The following is an 18,509-nucleotide window of genomic DNA, read 5'->3' as shown; positions in this document are numbered from 1 at the left end:
AACTTAAATGTAAATTTAAACTTGAGTCAGATTCTAACATGAACAGCACGCTAGAAATGACCATGTGTAGGGAGCGAGGAATAAAAATACATGAATAAACATGAGAAAAGGTGTAAAATAAATTGAGAACAAATACAAATACTCCAAATTAAACATTTTTAGAAAAAAAAAATTGCCTGTTTTATTTTTGTTTGGATAAGACTAACTAAATCTAACAAGCTACAGATGCAAAAAAAAAAAATAGACACAGCAGCCAGCACTGTGAAAATCCACTATGATCTACTGTTACATTACATTAACAGACATTCAGCAACTGTCAACGATTTCATCTGTTTCACATACCAGATTTCCTATATTTACCAAGGATAAAACGATTTAAATTGTTCCTGGCAGGCTTAAAACCAAATATCTTTCTCAGAACCTCTGTGTCTCAGAGTAAGGAACTATCCAACGGGACATCACGTTCAGTATTTCTGTTTACAGCAGTTTCTGCATCATAAATTTGCAGCCAGATCTGTGGCTCGTGATCATTCGCGACCGCTTCCTGCTAAGACAAACTCCTGCATTCAAACTATACCATATGACCACAGCGGGAGGCCAGGCTTTCCCTTTTTGCAAGGAAAAGCATGGCGCCTCAGATGGTCTCAATGCGACCCCATTGGACTGTAAATTGGACTCACGGAGGCTGTAGGCTACAGCTCCCTGCCGGGCCCAGTTATACATGTTGCACCCACTGGCCCGACCACCCTTTTCTGCGAGTAAACAGGGGTAATTATAACGTCGAGAGGCCAAGTGTGTGCTGCGCAAGCTCTCGCTGGCCAGGGAGGACCGATAGAGCAGCATGTCAACCTCAATTACACAAGAGTTGGCGGGTTTCTGAGCGTGTGTACCAATCTGTTAAATACAAACTGTTTCATCTGATACAGTAGGTAGCTCTTGGATTTTAACGGATAAAGATAAGACAAAAATGTACTGCTGTTGAACTTTTCCCGGATGAAAGCAGTTATCACATGTGCACATAGTCCTACTGCCAGCGACGTAACCCAGATGCTTTCCACAGACGTAACTACGACCCATGTAGAGGAACAGTATCTCTGAACACTCCCTGAAACACTGATATGTTTCCCTCCCCTCCCCTTGGACAGCCAAGCGATAACAAGTAGTTGAAAAACCCAAAGCCAAGCTAAAATGGGGGTAGCAGGCTTTTTACAAAATACTGAAATAACGTCAATTATGGCTTCAGAAATTCTGTTTTTCCACTGATTGGCTAAAAGAGTAAAGTCACAGATTTGTGAATTTGAGGAAATTTTTTTTTTTTTTTATAAATCTTTCCCCCCGCTAAAAGGGAGCAGTGCCGGGGAAGGACTGGGAGTTGTCGGCTCAAAAACACTCTTACACGGATAGACTGGTGTCAGGGCAGGTTGAGATGTACGCAGCATTTTTTTTCTGATGCCTTTTTTTTCTTTCTTTTTTGTTTTTTACAAATCCCCATCGTCCTCTTCCCTGGCATTGTTGGTGTAGTGCAGGAAGGCCTCCTTTTCCGGTGACATGGCCTCCGATTCCTGGACGCGCTTGAAGCCATTCATCTCTGTGCCCAGAGGCGAGCGGGCCACAGCCGCCTCGTTGCTGTGATGAAAACCGTAGCCAAAGTAGATCACGAAACCTGAAATGAAGCAGGGCAAAAGTCACAACATCATTGTGTGACACTCTCACTAAAAATTAGACTTTTAGAGTTTCAACTTTTTCAGTTATGTTGACCTAGTCTGTTGTTTTTCTTATTCAGGTTAAACTTCATATCCAAATTCTGAGGTAATGCAAACTACAGACGTAGACCATCTTAAATGCTCTCTTGGTTGATTTGAATAACGTATAATCAACTTGTAAATGATTTAAAGGTGAACTATGTAACAATTTAAGTTGAAAACATTCAAAAATCTACCAACAGAATGTGATTTCTTTGTCACAGGTTTCAATTTTAAAGGTGCACAATTTTTACATATTGCACCTTTAAATGATTTACATTCAATAATCTGAATTATATAACACCACAACACAACATACTGCATTTTGACATATTCTTAGCTGAATGTGCCATCAAAGCTTAAAGATGCATACTGTAGTTAAACATGGTCTGTGCCTATTTTATGTACTTTGTTGCTCAACTAAACGTCTTTCACAAACTAAATCTCCACATTACAACATTACAGCTTCTCGGAATAATAACCATAACCCTGCTATGCTAAAGCATTAAAAAAAAGCATATTAAATGTAGGCATAGGGTTTTCTACCCAGATGTTGTGGTAAACAAACATTGTGATTGGTTCTATCATTCTAAAATGATGACATAATAACGCTGCCTGAACCATCGCTTTGATGGACTGCTATTTCAAGCTACAAGAGCAAGTGAAGTGCCAGCTGGTCGGAATTAGTCTGAGAGCACTGGCGGTAAAGTGTGTGATGAGGAAATCAGCCCAGTCCTTTCAGCCAGAGACACTTGAGTGATGGTCAAGTAAAAAAACAAAACAAAAAAAACCCCACTTCCTTTTAAGGAATCAATAACATTTCTTGAAACAGAAAGTCAGTTTAAACCCTGGACTGAAGCCATTTATGACGACAGAAAATGGAGACTACCTACCTATAGCCATCCAGATAGAAAATCGTATCCAAGTGCCTCTGTCCAGCTGCATCATCAGGTAGACGTTGACAAACATGCTGATCACCGGAATGAAGGGAAGCAGCGGAACCTGAAGGACCGACATCACAGACATAAAAAGCGATCCTAAATCGGATGCCTTAAATCCACACGACACAAAACGGAGTGAGCGCCTGGAATCATACCTTGAAGGAAAGCTTCGTCTTGCTCTCTGGCTGCCTCCAGATAATAAAGGTGAGAAGGACACACACCATGAAGATGACGCAGAGGGCCATGACGCTCCAAACGGCGGCGCCTCCCTGCACTGCCAGGATACTGAATGCCAAGATCAACGCTCCTGCAGAAGTAACATAATGTTTTATATCTCATTTCATGTGTAACTCTGGAGAAAATGCGACTTAACACAGACTGATGATCTCAAACCAATTTATTCGTATTTATCACAGTTGGCCAGGTATTATCACCTACCCATGACGGAGGCACATATGTTGACAGCGAAGCCTGACAGTGTGGATGGCTCACTGTTGTCTGGGAACAAAAGGGTCTTGAAGCTGAACCTCTCCTCCATACCAGGAAGGATGCCCATACTGGGAGCACTGATGCCGTCACTCAGCTCAACCTCCTCCTGGGTGTTGGCCATGTGATACGCCACGCTTGGGTGCTCAGGTTGGTACCTGGCACAGTCAAATACACACATAAAGCTGATTTACCACACTTACTTTGTGTCATTTAAATATGTTGGTAGTCACAGAGGTAATTGAGTGATAAGGGGAGCATACTGCGACACTAGTGCACAACAATCTCCTTATGAGTAATGTCAATCATACATCACACGGACAGACATTTTTGGCGACAACGATTTAAGTCAACATTTTCCTGGTAGTGTAAGAGTACGGAACTGCTCCCAACATGAATGGTGGGTTGGGTTGGGTTTCACAGGGTTGCTTAAAAGAGACACAAACATATGCAGCCGCAGGAAGGCTGTAATCGAACTATAGAGTATTTCAGTCTCATGCTGGGCCAACGCCAACTTGGAAATTACTTTGCTTCACTGACCAGAACTGACTCGCCCGTGTGTTTTCCACCTCGCATTCACGCATGGAGCTTTGACAGCTCATGAAAAAGTATTGACAGGTGCAAACCCAGTGTCCCTGGATAAACTCTATATACTGACCCCCACCCCCCTCACACCCACACCCACACACCTACACGCACACACACACCCACAACCACCCACTGACCTGAGCACCAGGACACAGGCAGCCACTAATGTGTAGGCCAGCAGCGTCCCTATTGACATCAGATCCACCAGGTCCTTGAGGTCGAACAGAAATGCCATGATAGCTTTCAAAAAAACAAGAACAAGAAATGAAAGTTTGAAACTGGAAAAAAACAAAAAAAACAGTTGTATATTTATCACTGTAATGAGCAGCTACTGAAAGGATTGTAATATGTTTTCAAGATCTATGATCTTTCATTGACATGCATAGGATTAAACTGTACGTCTTGTTTGATCATTGTTTTTTTTAGCTCTGCAAACATGGCAAACATTAAATCCGCAAACCAGCGTTAATTTTGTTCCCCTAAGACAGTTTTGCCAAATCTTGCCTTAGTGTGACATTTCTGTCATTTCTACTCTATATGTCTCTGTTTTCACCTGATCTACAATATTTTCCTAAACCTTAGTAGACAAGTTTGTTGACTAAACCCAACCAAGTAGTTTTGTTCCCCAAACCTAACCAAGTAGTTTTGTCGCCTAAACCTACTGAGTAGTTTTGTTGCCAAGTCATTTTGTTGCCTGACAAAGTAGTTTTATTGACTAAACCTGTCTGTGTAGTTTTGTTGACTCAACCTAACTAAGTAGTTTTGGATGGAACGTACCAAAAAAGGCAATATGCAAGAAAGTTTCTGGCCAAACCTGTATTAACCAATCACAACCAAAAAGTACTACCCAATCCCAATATAGCGGGCAGAACTGGGCAAAGCTGTCTTAGGTGGAAAAAAAACAACAAAAACATGCACATCAGCATGTAAGCATTGTCACTGTAAGAATATTAGCATGGTGACATTAGCATTTAGCTCAGGGAACTGCAGTGTAGAACATCCTCACAGAGCTGCTGGCACAGCTATGGACAGGTACAGGTGTGTACAGGTCCCGATCATGTGTGTCACGGGTTGGAATCAAATCAAAACATATGCATGAAGTGGCAGCAACAAGCACATGAAGAAAAGGTTAGTAACTGCATCTGCAACAATACACTCAATGAATACAATTTCAGCAACAAATTCTTTTAAAATATTTGATTCAATGATCGCATACAATGATGAAGCTGCTGTTCCAATAATGAACCTTAATCCCCTTCTCTCCTCCCCTGTCCTCAAACATAGGCCTCTATTCTCCTCACCCTCCTGCTTATGAATTCTCTCTTCATCTTACCAGACATAACCCCGGCGGCCACGGTGGAGGTTACGGGGGACTTCCTCTCGCTGACGCGGGCCAGGAAGGAGAAGAGTAGGCCATCCCGAGCCATGGCAAAGATGATACGGGGTAGGGGGAACATGGAACCCAACAGACTGGGGGGTGGGTAGGGTGGGTAGGATGTGGAGGGAAACATCAGATTGGGGATGACAGTTGTATGTGTAGGGTAAAAGGAACAACAGGAAACAGGAAGGGAAGAATTGAAAGAGGTCAGTAGGTCAGAAAGGGAAGGAATTAGTGAAAGGAAGCAAATATAAGTTGCAGATCTAGGGGCGGGGGAACTTGCAAACGCAACACAAGTCTGGCCATATTCTAATACCAGCATGCAAAAATCCTCCTCTCCTTACATGCCGTTACTCTGTTCCAATGTGAAAAAACCTTTGGTTACTTCGGCATGCAGTTATATTGGGTCTTCTTAAGTTAAACAACAAACTAGTCTAGTCTAGCCACTGACACATGCTAGAAGAAAGACCCAGTATGATCTGGACTACCTCAACCAATAACAAAGACGTCTGGCCATGTAAGACAATATTGCAAACCATTAGTGATGCCCCTTTTTTTTTAATGCTGGAGCACTGATTTCCAGCAACATGGAAAGAAGCCTCAGTGAACACGGGTGCTTGTTTTCCGAATCATGCGTGTTAGTGTCTCACCTGCCCCTGCGCCAGAGGTGAGGGTTGCGGTTAGCGGGGTTTTGGTGCGGGGGCTGATCTCGGCCATGAACTTGAAAAGCAGCCCGTCGTCGGCCATAGCCCAGATCACGCGCGGCATAGGGAACATAGCACCCAGCAGGCTACCGGGGAGGGGGGGGAGACCAGGATATATAGTATCCACACTTACACCCACAAGAATGCCGTGGAACATACATGAACAAGAAACACCAGCTCACATATACAGGGAACATTGTACAGTACAATTTCAAGTAACACTTAACAAGTGTGACATGCAGGAGGAAGCACACATTGGTTCATACTCATCAACCTGACCTCAAACATACCATGCAAAATTTTTTACATAAAAGATGCATATAATTCATAATCATTTATCAATAGGCACTCAGAATGATGTGCAAAATGAATATACTAAAAACTGAACGTTGAATAAAAATGCAGCTGGACATTTAAGTGTTACATAATCACATACATACACTGAAGCTACAATGTATTCTGAGCGGCGCTCGTATTTTTAGCGTAGGGATCAAGTGCCCTTCCGAAGTTAAATATACACTCAGATGTTCACACACTCACACAGACACAGGGAGGCGTGTCTGTGTGTGTGCGCGCATGTTTGTCCGGGACAAGAGAACCACCGGCACATGAGCATGCATTTAAAAAAAACAAAACAAAAAAAAACAATGGCAAGCTAATGCCGGCGTGTGGCCACTTACCTCGTAGACAGAGCACAAAGAGAGCCCACAGCTACAGCGTATTTGGCTCCCCCCCAGCCGACGTAGTTAAAAGCCACAGGCAGTGGGCTGTTGCTGTCCAGCAGATAGTACGGCATCATGAGGGTGAGGGCGGCGGAAACGCCAAAGTACGCCACGAAGCAGATGAGCAGCGAGGACACGATGCCGATAGGGATGGCTCTCTGGGGATTCTTCACCTCCTCACCTAGGGCGTGGGCAGTAAACGGGCACAGTTAAAGGGCAAACCCTTTCATCACTTTAGCTGGAATTTCAGGTCATTCTAAAGTCTTCTTTGGCTTTGCTTTGCGATCGGAATAAATATGGCATTTGCAATAATACAGCTTAAAGAAGAGATCAGATCGGACCATCTTCAACTGAGACCTTTGTGTTGGTAATTTTACTGCGGGGTGCTGCTGATGTACTCAGCAAGTAGCTGTAACATAGTTCAGAAGTTCAGTGTCCCTGATAAATGTGTGTAATGACATGTTATTATGAGCTGGGGCAATGACATACATCTTCCATGGCACAGATCAGGAAATCTGCCTGTCAAGTAAACATGGAAAAAATGGACAAACAAACTGTATATAGGGGAAAAAAAATTCTGGGTACTTTGCAAGAAACCGAACAAGGAGCTTATTTTCTCTGTGCACCCAAAAGACTGAAACACCCAACTATTCAGCTGCAGGTGATTATGCAACAGAGCTCCTCAGGCAAACACTCACGTCTTGTTCTGCTGTGAAATCACACCGCGATGATGGAGTGTGTCGAACACTGCCTGGATCCTTTCCTCTACAGATCTAGTCATGACAGGTGACAGCTACTGATTGGGCTTAGATTACTGGGAGGCTGTGGGGGTCATAAGCATGACAGTTGTGTGGATGCAAGTGTGTGTCTATGTGTGTGTATCGGGGGGGAAGGGTTTCATGGCTTCACGCCAACTTAACTCTAGCTAGCCAGAATACACGAACACACACACACACGGATGATATAATATAATGGCTTTCAGCTGCCTAGGAGAGTGCGTGAGACAGACTTGCCCCTACAAGCCAAACTCAAGCAATCACTCAGGGTTAACTTCATGCTAGCCAATTAGAAGCCAGGAAAAAGAGAGGTGGGAAAAGCTAGGGGGCCAGGGAGCAGGCGCTCCAGCTATTACAGGGCCCAGAGGAATTGAAAGTATTGAATAAGAACTACATAAGGACACACACCCATTTGCAGGTCTAGATCTGCACAAACTTGAGGACCCCTTATGTCATGATTTATGCCCCTAACCTGCATTTCAGCACCTTGCAATCGCGAAATTAGGCCAAACACGCGAAAACTGGATCTTTTCTCTCTGCTCTGCCCCGCTTATGTAACGCTCCTGGATGTTTAGACAGGCTTGGCATTGAAATGGTTCCAACTCCAGTTTCAGTTACACCAGCCCTCAGCCCCAACCCCCTCAAAAGTGGAATCGTACCCTGAAGTCAGTGGAAGAGACACGAGAAGTGGACCTAGAAAAGAACAGGGCCAGCAGGGTCTTTTTTCACCCTGGACTGACCTGTGGTGGCAATGCAGTCGAATCCGACAAAGGCATAGAAGCAGGTAGCAGCTCCCGACAGCACGCCGGTGAAACCAAACGGCATGAAGCCGCCCGCTCCTAACCGCTCTGTGGTTGGCAGGATGTCTGTCACACTGAACAGTGAAAAAGAAAAATTAAAATCAACACAAAATAACCTACATTGATCGAGCATAACAGGACGTTTCACCGAATGTCCTCGACGTGTGAAGCGAGTGTGCGCTTCCACGTTCTTACTTGACGCTGGAGTTGCTGGTGTGATTAGGATGCAGGATCTCTTCGGGGTCTAGCTGCCAGTTCTTCAAAGTGCCTTTAACCAGACCAGAGACCACCATGAACGACAAGACTAGGATGTTGACGCAGGTGAAAACCTTGTTCACCATCGCCGACTCTTTGACCCCGAATGCCAGCAGACCTTAGAAAAGGAGAAGGGAAAGGAAAGCAAAGGAAAAGAACAATAACAGACTGGACTCGTGGATTTCTGTACTGAATTCTATCAACTAGGTGACTTTAGTGAATACGCACCACTGCAACAGTGTCAACTCTTACAAGTTCAAGTACGATCGATTGCATGCTGGCTAAGATAAAGCACGCCCTTCTCTTTGCGCAACAGAAGCAATCACCCGAGGGCTGGGGTTAGAACGGGACACAAAGAAAGAATGAGGTGTTCTCACCTGTCAGAGTGATTATGATGAGAACAGCAAACATGTCAGGGTACTCCGCCAGTATACCGGGTGCGTTCATGGCCATGTACTCTCTGCAGAACAGCTCGATGCGTTTCCCCACCAACTCGTCGAAGGTGGCACTCCATGCGCGGGCCACGCTCGAGGTACCTGCGACGGAGAAAAGCCAGTTGATCTCGCGAGGTCTCCTCAAGCTTTATACTGTTCTTTCATGGCAGTTGAGTATGTGTTACCAATGATGTAGGAGAGGATGAGGTTCCATCCGGTGATGAAGGCCCAGAGTTCTCCTACGGTCACATAGGAGTAAAGATAAGCCGAGCCAGTCTTGGGAACTCGGGCTCCAAACTCAGCATAGCACAGACCGGCCAACACTGAGGCTAAGGCTGCTATCAGGAAAGACAGCACAATAGCTGGACCTATGGGGGGGTGGGGGGGTGGGGGGGAGGCATATCATACAATTAGAGGCTTCAAGATGTCTCAGGACGTCTCCTGATCATTCCCCCGCAGCGCTAACTTACCCGAATTCTCTCGCGCAACGGCACCGGCTAACACGTAGACGCCAGCGCCCAGCGTGCTGCCCACGCCCAGGGCCACCAGGTCGAAAGTGTTGAGGCATCGGGACAGACGGGAGTCCTCTGTATTACAGTCCACCACCTTCACCCTCAGCAGCTGCTTCCCAAAACCCAGAAGGTTCCCCAGCACCATGGCCTCGGGGAGAGGAGGGGAAAGGGGGTAGAATGCTGACTGGGGGTTTCGAGGTCACAGAGGAGAGGGGGAGAGATCACACACAACCTACAGAGAAGCGAGGGTGAAAAAAGATAAGAGACAAGGAGTCGGTTATAGTTGTCAGCTCTGTCTAGAGTGCTAAATATGTCCCTGGGATAGAGACATCAAACAATATTCTCCAGCCTGCACAATGTGTCATCTCTGTGTGAAAGTACGCGGAGGCCACATTTGAAATGACATCAACAAACACTGGTCGCACAGCAGTGGAGTGTTCCACACCGGGTTAAATGGGTTCATTTGTGCTTGACAAAAGTTGCTGCAAGTAGAGCAGTGTTTTCTGGGGAGTTACATAACGCAGCCCAAATCCACGATGTGTGACTTCCAGCCAAAAAAACACGGGCCTATAGGGATAATCCATCTTATTGCTGGATACGTCGCAGGCAAACGTTACATAACACGGCGCAACTCACAGGGGAGGACACGGAGCTCTTTAACAGACTGCTCGAACAAGAAACAGAATCCCGGCTCATGGCACAGAAACGCTGTCTCGAAACTGTGCCGCTGAGTCTCATCATCACATTGCATTACTCCTACACACAGCAGGAGGAACAAAACCTACAGCACTCAGCCTGTTCTGTCAGGAGCTCCCTCTGGGTCACACAGTACAAATGAGGACAATCCAACATTATCTGGGGCTGAAGTAAAAATAATTATTAGACAACAAAAAAAGATACCTAATCGGCCAAAGTAGAGAGAAAAAGCAGTTCTTATGTAATGTAATATTACATTTTTCTTTAATTGCTATTAAGGTTGAAGCAGAATGTGAAGGTAGCTGCTCACTGTCCGGGTAGTAGTAGTAGTGGCCTTACTAGCTATTAGTTGGCCTCTCGGTTAAAACAACTGGAGACCAGACTGTTAGTGGACACAGCTGCAGAGATGACGGACATGCGTCTGACAACAGAGGATACAGTACGCAGGTGATTTACAATGGCTCGGACGAAAACTACATAACTCTTAATGACTCGGGGATATGAGGACACACCAGGCAGGGAGACAAGAGGCATGAAGCGCAAGAGGAGCGACAGAAACAAAGAGTATTTATTTCAACCAAACCAGAGTTGATCGTGGAAAGACACGTCAAGATTGCTTTGGTTGGTTTTACTGAGTTTATGTCAAACTTCAACCAAGCACCAACACATACTGCGCTGTAGTATACACACTTACTTAAAATTGATCAATCCATAAGTTGCAAAGTTAGAGTTAGTATTGTGTAAAGATGGACTAGCGAGTAAATGAGTCTACCGTGTCCGACGCAACAATGTTTAATGTCCCCGACAACGTCTACAGTCTTGGTTAGCCACCTGTTAGCCAACGGCTTTTTTGAGACAAGTCAATCGCTCATAATTCAGGTGTGGGGTATATATATTTTATGTTGTAGAACAAAACGTGTTTACCACAGACCTTATTTCAGACATTTAACGGAAAATCCGTTCAAAAAAGCCTGTCGACTTTGAGACACGGGAACCCGAAATTAAATACAATGTGGTTATGGGACTATATTCCTGTCGAACTCCATTAAAAGCAGACGAGTATTGCCTTTCTTGACATTTTGTGAGTATATTTTGTTCACTATTTTGACTAACTAGCTAACTTGCTGCGCACAGACATATCCCAGCTCTAAGTACGGGGGACATTACTAGCACCTCTTGAGGCAAAAAGTGGTAACACAAGACAGACTGAGGCTAGCTGGTTAGCGTGTAGCCTCTGCAATCTCTGCAACACAATAAAATGCATGTCTTTGGGAAATAGCAACAGCATGTCAGCACTTTCTGACTTAAAGCACATATATACTGATATCAAAATAGGAGTGGGTGGTTGCAGAAATACTTAATAAGAGGAAAGGAAGGGACGAGCTGCCAACACAGTCTGGAGGCCAAGAGCAGCTGTAAGTGGTAGCTGAGAGGATTCTCTGTGTCAGTAGCCTGTCCAACATCTTATGTGCATTCCCCAGTGCTGAGCTCACACACTCAGCAGAAATACTTGATATTTGGAAGGGAGAAAAAAACACACAGGGCAGGCAGAGGAGTGGAAAGAGAGGGGGAAAAAAGAAGGGAGGGGGTATAAACAATGTAAGTAGTGCCGGTCTGGCGGAAGTCCAGTGGTATGTCCCACAGAAAAGAGACTGGGATGTGTTTTGCGGCGGGATAACACCGTGACCCATTTCCAGATAATGGCACCCGTCCAGGGACCGCTGACACGAGGACATATACCCAGAAAAGGTCGTGTGGACATTACAACAGTCGTGTCACACCTCATGGAAACTTCCACATGAGGGTAAGCTAAGGTAACGACCTTGTAGGTTGTTCAATCCAGGAAAAAAAGAGGCTCGGACACAACTTTCCCAACCTGACCTATTAGATCACAAGTGAAAAAATATAGTGGTTACATAAAGATCAGTCACTAAAAAAAACACAGCACTGTTGTATTGGTACAGCCACAACCAGCAACCAGCCACGTTAGCCTCTGAGCTCATAAATCGTTTATAAAATGAGAATAGTGATTATTAGAACGACAGTTTCAACATATTGATAGTCATCTTTGGCACTACCCCCCCCAGTTTGGTGAATCAGCAGGAGTAACGGTGCAGGAAGCTGAGCGGTGTACTGCAGTGGACAGAGGCAGCAAATTTACAGCTTAAAATAGTCCAGAATAGGTTTAAGTGTATCTTTCACGGCTTTGCCGTGCCATTGGACAGCTATTTCCCACGCGAAACCGAGGCACCAGACTCCGTTGAGAAACAACAGTAATCCTATAACACAGGAGTTGCTGGTCTGCTGTTTGTGTTGTTGTGGGACCTCTGTGTGTTAAGGGTTAATCTGGGCTCTCTGAGGTCCCACAAAGTGGTAGACCAGCAACTCCTGTAGCTCTGTGAGGTCAAACACTGCTTTTGTCAGAGGGGTCCGGTAAATAAAACGCCTTGAGTTCCACATCAGAAAGGCCTTGCAAACGGCGCTGCAAAGCCCCCCCCGGCATCAGAAAACCCAAACTACCCCTTAAAGGAGCTTGCACAACACGGGCTGGAAGACGTTACGTTCAGTCTCTCCCATTTGCAGCTGCTATTTCGTGTTCCAGAGGTCACTATTGTTTGCTCGGGGGTCACTGGTCTCGAGTGGTGTAACATTACAGCAGGGGAAGGCTCGCTGGACGTCCTTTAGAAAAAAAACGTGTGGAAAGAATGACGGGTGCAGGCACTCGTGTTGCCCATCATTAGGAGCCTACGATGTGATGAGGCCTTTGAATTAGAGCGGCAACCACCGGTTGATTCGTTGATTAGCGAAAAACAAGTGGAGTGTAACGGCTTAGGATGGCCAGACTCACAGCAAATTAAGAGCAAATTTCAAAAAAAGTGTCATGTACGTTACATAATCTGTTCAGAAAAAACTGCTGAGTAAGATTAATACTCCCACCCAGATAACGGCTCGTGGCCCGCGCTACTTTAAAACACCGGCAGTTCATTAAGAGAAGCTTAGAAAGAAAATTTTACTCCAATATAGTTCAGCTTACAGGAATGAACACACACACACACACACACACACGCATACAACAAACACAGGAGAAAGTAGAACCGTGTGAACCACATGATCCCTCACTGACCGCACAGGTTGTGCAACTGCTGAGTCACACCCGTCCATGCAGGTTCATCGGACCCAATAATGACGCGTCGACTGTGACAGAATCCGACAATTCAAACCGATCAAGCGCGTAAATGCTGCAAATCAATGTTTAAAGGGCAGGCAAGCTGTTCCTGCGCGACTTCCACCGAATACTCACTTGAGGCCGTCTACAGGTCAGATGGGCTTCACCTGTCGCTCTGTGCGGAAAAGCCTGACAGATACTGAAGGGGGATTAAATGACGGATTTTGTTAACTATTCTTCAAGCTGCTGTGAGGACTGCAGAGCGTTCGGCGGCCGCCGTTCTGAAATAGAACCTGGAGGAATCACATGGCCTCCGTCTATTCCAAGCGGCACAGACACGCACGCATGCACACGACGGGCTCGGTTGCAAACGTAGCGTTAGCTGACCGTGAAAACCTCAATGAAGGTGATTTTTTAGGTTTTTTTTTACACAGTTATAATTGGATGACTCATATAATCACAGCTGCAAACAGTCACACTGACTGGGTTCATCTCGGAAAAAAAGCAGCAGCTTGTTTAGAACAGAAATGTACCGCAGCAAGGGTCGGTAACATCCAGACGAGCCTGTGCATTGGTGTGAGTCGTACATGCAAGCAGCGGTTGAAGAAGTAAAGTCACTATCAGAACGCTGTTAAATTACTCTAAAATCACTTCCTGCATTCAAAACGTTACTTTGGTAAAAGTATACTAGTATTATCAACACACTTACGAACTACAAACTCAACAAACTTCACTTTGCAGAAAAAAGGGTACGTTTTTAACTATTCTATGCAATGTTTCTTGATTGAAATGACCTCCGCATCCTTTAAGGGACATCGATCCTTCAGTTTATTATGCATACACACATTATATCATATCATGTAATATACACAGTTTGACCTGATGAAGATCCACGTGGGGATTTAAACATTGTCTTTGTTAGACTTCTGTGGCATGAAGTAAGTGCACAGGCGTTACCCTCTCCTGTATTTGTATACATCTTGTATATATTTGCACAGTAAGAGCACATGGATAAATATCAAAGGTTCTGCAGTGTAGGGTTTAGAAAGCACTGTCTCTTCTTATCTGAGTGAGCACACACACACACACACACACACACACACACACACACACACACACACACACACACAGTTCATGTACACGACCTGCTGTCATTTTAAAAGCGATATGGAAAGAGAAGAAAGAGGAGGCAGTGCCAGTGTCACCGGGTGGGAGAGGATGAACGGAAAGGGGGGTGTGATCCCGCACAACCAATGAATGCAGACCGTGAACGAGACACTGTTTGACATTTAGGAAGGGCCCGGAGCCCTTTTCATAAGCACTACAAAAGTGCTTTTTCTTTCTTTTTCTTTTTTTAAGACAGTAAACTGATGATGATTTCTCCTTAAAAAAACAACAGAATAAACAGTAGATGGAAAAAGAAATACTACACAGAAGAAGGTCAGCGGAGTCGGCCTGACAGAGCCCCGCTCGAATGAGCGCACGCGAGCAGCTTTGTGCTCCATTATGTTGGAGGAAAGAAGAAAAATATTCAGTGTGCTGCGTGCATGCACGGTACATTTTGTCCAGCTCGCGGAGGCGGGTTTCGCCGCGGAGAAGGAACGGCATGCAACAGCGAAGCGCCGACCGCTACGTGTTGACAATTCTCATCTGTTCCCTGTCCTATATGTGTCTCTGTGCAAACACGAATGCCACCCACTTGTTTCCCCCAGAGAACCATATATCAACATACCCGGCTAATTCGCCAAGGTTTACAGCTTTGCTTTCTGCATGTGTAAACCAAGTGTTGTGACGGTGGCAAGATTTAAGCTCGCCACGCCGGGTCACCTTGAGCTTGGCGTGCACGAGGATTTCAACAATGACTGTCGGTCAGCCAGTCTGTGGAAAAAGCATAGGTTACTGTGCCTCAGTGAGCAACAAAGAACAACAAGTAATGCAGTGGCAGCAACATTCCAATGTTCCATTATTCCAATGCATATTGAGCATTTCCTGAAGAGGTCATTGGTACCATAGTTAAGCATCTCTCGCTTCAGTAAAGTCAAACTCTCAGCTCACGACAAGGGCCACATGTCAGGCCAAGTGCCCTCCTTCCGTCTGAACTGACCCCAGTCCTCCTCATGCTTTCCCCAGACGAGGCCCAGAGAAATAATCCCACACTCCAGAAAGCAAAAGATGGAGGGAGGCCCTTCACTGTTTAGGGCCTACGATAATATAAAGTGGGAAACACTTCTGATACCGCTATTGTTTTTCTCTGCTGACTATATGCTGAGAATTTGGTTTGACTGAAGATCTGAGACATCTAATATCACGCTGACCGGCAGTAACATTTCATCGCGGATTGTGTTAAAGTAATAAAAGAAAAAACATCAGGGTACTCGTGAATCAGGATAATTGTTAATATCTTCACATGAGTGACTTGTATAGGTTAATAAAAGTACAGCCCTGGATCGGTTTCTTGATTCATTTAGAAATGCTTAAACATTTGTTGAACACGATCCTGACTTTAAATTTCCGTATCATCCCATGTCCAACATGTTATTTACACACTAAAAATACATATTTAGTGTAAAATACAGATTTACCTTTTCCCAGATACATGATCCCCTGAGAGAACATTTACATTTTTACTATATTGATTGTCAAATTAAAAATCTGGTCCAGGGCAATCTTGGAATGTCAACCTGTTTCTATTTCAGGGGCTAATCACTTCCGTAAGCATGTGTACACGTTGTGTGTGTGTTGCTATTACCCAACATCGTAATATGCTCCTGATCCATGTTTTGTACACACTGCCAGCTATTTACTGCAGCGGCAGTCGCTTGCAATATGTACACTGCCCTCAAAACCACCAACTGCAACTTGTTGAGTGCAGGCAAATGCACTGTTAGGAGAATAAACTAATTCATGGGGGAATTAAGCATACAGGGAACTAAAGATGAGGGGGAAAAAAGGAAATACGAAGCCCTAGGAATCTCAGTGAACCTGGAAACCTTCAGTGCGTTCTGTGCGGGCTACTGCAGTCAGCAGCTTGCCCACGAGTGACCCACTTTCACACCAGTGGCTAAAGTTAGACCGGCTGGAACTCGCCTGAACTCTCGCCACCAGGATCTAAAAGGTCATTCTTAAAGTGTGGTTACATTTGGGAATTTAGCCATAGTTGATCTCTGTTTGTCATATTCTAAAAAAAAAAAAAAGAAAAAAAGGTTGCCACAAAACAATTCTACTGCAGTGTCACTAGTGTACTTCTAAAGTTTTGTTTTTTTGTTTTTTTTTAATTATCATTCCAAATGCCAAAATTTGGAGACAAAGCTTGAGTTATGTCTTCAAACCATCCAGCGGACCGGACTGCTGCAAAAGCTACGACGATTCAACCCACATTTTTGGACTGTTTTACTTACACAGATTTACTGCAGCAGATTTGACCTTTTATTCTACCCCCCCTTTTTTTCCTGCCACTTCAAACTGTTTCACAACTCCTCAGCTAGTAACTGGAATTTATGTGAGAGTGTCACTCACAATATATTGGCTATTAAAATGTTGAGTTGTGTTAGCAGGGGCTCCATGGTGTTTTGGTTCATGCATTCGAGTGCAGTTTAAAAAAGGGGCACTGTGTCATTTTGGAGAGGACATTCAAATCCAGAATTTTTATATTTACGGGTTAGGGTTATCAGCGGGGGTCAAACTCAGACCTTGGAGCTCGAAAGGTGGCAGGGTCCGCAAATTGTGTCATTCTCTGAGGTCAGTTTGTTTATTCAGTCATGAAAACAAAGACATAAAAGATCTTTCTCTTTTGATTAAAATGTCTCCCCCCACAAAGTGCACATTTAACATTTAACATTGAATCTTTTTTCCTTTTCTCTAAACAAACAACAGCTGGGTAACTAGACAGTTGTCTCTGAACAAATATCAGCCTGTGAACACAAACACATCATCTTTAAATCTGTAACACCCCGATAATATCTGAGGTTGATTTATTCATTCGTCAAGGGCAACATGTCAATAACTGTCACAATCTCCTCTTCAGTAAGAAAGAAACATTTATCTGCATCCTTACTCCTGTTTTTAAATCACCAACATGCCTGTTAAGAAATGTTAATTACATTGTATAACTGGGTACACCAGTGCAAAGACTTGGTTTGGACCATGGTTTGGTTTAAAACTAGACAAAAAGCTGAGGCAAGTTTACTTTCCTTTGAGTTAAACGGTGCAATTCAACTCTGCAGGAGAATTTTAAACATTTTTTTCCCCCTTTTGCTTCATTGGATGGTTTTCTTTATTGGCTTTCTCCTCTGCTTTGTGACCACTTGCTGACTTTCACTCCAGTCCAGACAAGAGCCACCATCCTGACATCATCGTCATTCTCTGTCCTCTTTGGACAGACCGCACTGAGCCGAAGCCTTCACACACACACACACACACACAAAAGTCTTAACACATTCCAGGAATTGCCCTTCTCACGTTACATGGCCATGCTTACAGACCCGTACAATTTAGAATCGAACCAAATGGCGAGTTGCATGTAAAACGAGCGTGCTGCAGGGAAAGAAAAAAAAACAAAAAACAGCAGCTCTTTGCAGCGTGAAGCAGTAAAATGGGTTTGAGCGAGAGGAGCATGTGCTCCACGGTATCGCGCAGCTACCAACTTTACGCACGGAAATGGCTGTGCTTAAAGCGCTCTGACTGCTGTGCGTGTCCAAACAAAACCCTCTAACCCCGAGTAAAGACCCTAAAAAGTTAGAAACTGTACCTATAGTGGAGATACACATGCATGCGGCTTCGTTTGAGTAGTTCCTTACCTTGTACGCCCTGCAAGAGCGCATGAAGCGGTGATCCAAGAGAAGAGGTAAGTGTCCTCCAGAAGTCTGAAAACTTAGGAAAACCACAACTGCGTCGAGACACGATGTTCGGGCAGAGTTAAACGTCTCTTTCCATAGGTGGCGAGAAGCATTTAAGGTCTCGGGTAGCGCGTTCAGATGGAGGAGGGGATACAGAGGCAAACAGCAACCCCGCCCGCTCGTTACAGTTGTGCAATAGCAAGTAGTGACCAGCCGCCACAAGTGGCCACTGACTGCAATCAACAACATCAAATTAATACGTTTTTTTCCAATTAGGATAGTCTGGACTGTTGATTAGAAGACGAGGTGAGAGAATCAGCAATTTAGAATGACTCCCACAAAAAGGTCGCGCACTGAACCTCACATCAACATCCAGAAAATAAAACTTCCAATTCAGTGATGGTCATTCCTCCTTTGGTCTACACAGCTGTCATGTAAAATGAGAAAAACACACAGATTTAAATAACAGTTGGA

At 44.5% G+C, this 18,509-nt stretch overlaps 1 protein-coding gene across 4 annotated transcripts; it reads right to left on the bottom strand.

Moving 5' to 3' along the window:
• Positions 1–1,306: 1,306 nt before the first annotated feature.
• Positions 1,307–18,191, bottom strand: slc7a1a (solute carrier family 7 member 1a). 4 transcript variants are annotated; one of them, XM_037120504.1, is made up of 13 exons: positions 17,997–18,191; positions 9,297–9,570; positions 9,012–9,194; positions 8,770–8,928; positions 8,333–8,510; positions 8,078–8,211; positions 6,520–6,742; positions 5,786–5,925; positions 3,895–3,997; positions 3,122–3,327; positions 2,839–2,990; positions 2,636–2,744; positions 1,307–1,663 (listed from the first exon to the last, which is right to left on the bottom strand). In XM_037120504.1, exons 2-13 carry the CDS (start codon positions 9,481–9,483, stop codon positions 1,479–1,481), a joined length of 1,959 nt encoding a protein of 652 aa, XP_036976399.1. In that variant the 5' UTR covers positions 9,484–9,570; positions 17,997–18,191; the 3' UTR covers positions 1,307–1,478. The 4 variants fall into 4 exon arrangements, with proteins under 4 accessions (XP_036976399.1, XP_036976402.1, XP_036976401.1 ...); XM_037120507.1 differs by lacking the exon at positions 5,786–5,925 and adding an exon at positions 5,091–5,227 and having other exon boundaries at positions 1,479–1,663; positions 17,997–18,190; XM_037120506.1 differs by lacking the exon at positions 17,997–18,191 and adding an exon at positions 14,933–15,063 and having other exon boundaries at positions 1,479–1,663.
• Positions 18,192–18,509: the final 318 nt, after the last annotated feature.

The sequence above is a fragment of the Acanthopagrus latus genome, chromosome 13, assembly GCF_904848185.1.
Source record: "Acanthopagrus latus isolate v.2019 chromosome 13, fAcaLat1.1, whole genome shotgun sequence".
Taxonomy (NCBI): Eukaryota; Metazoa; Chordata; class Actinopteri; order Spariformes; family Sparidae; genus Acanthopagrus; species Acanthopagrus latus.
This window is presented reverse-complemented; position numbering and strand designations above follow the sequence as displayed.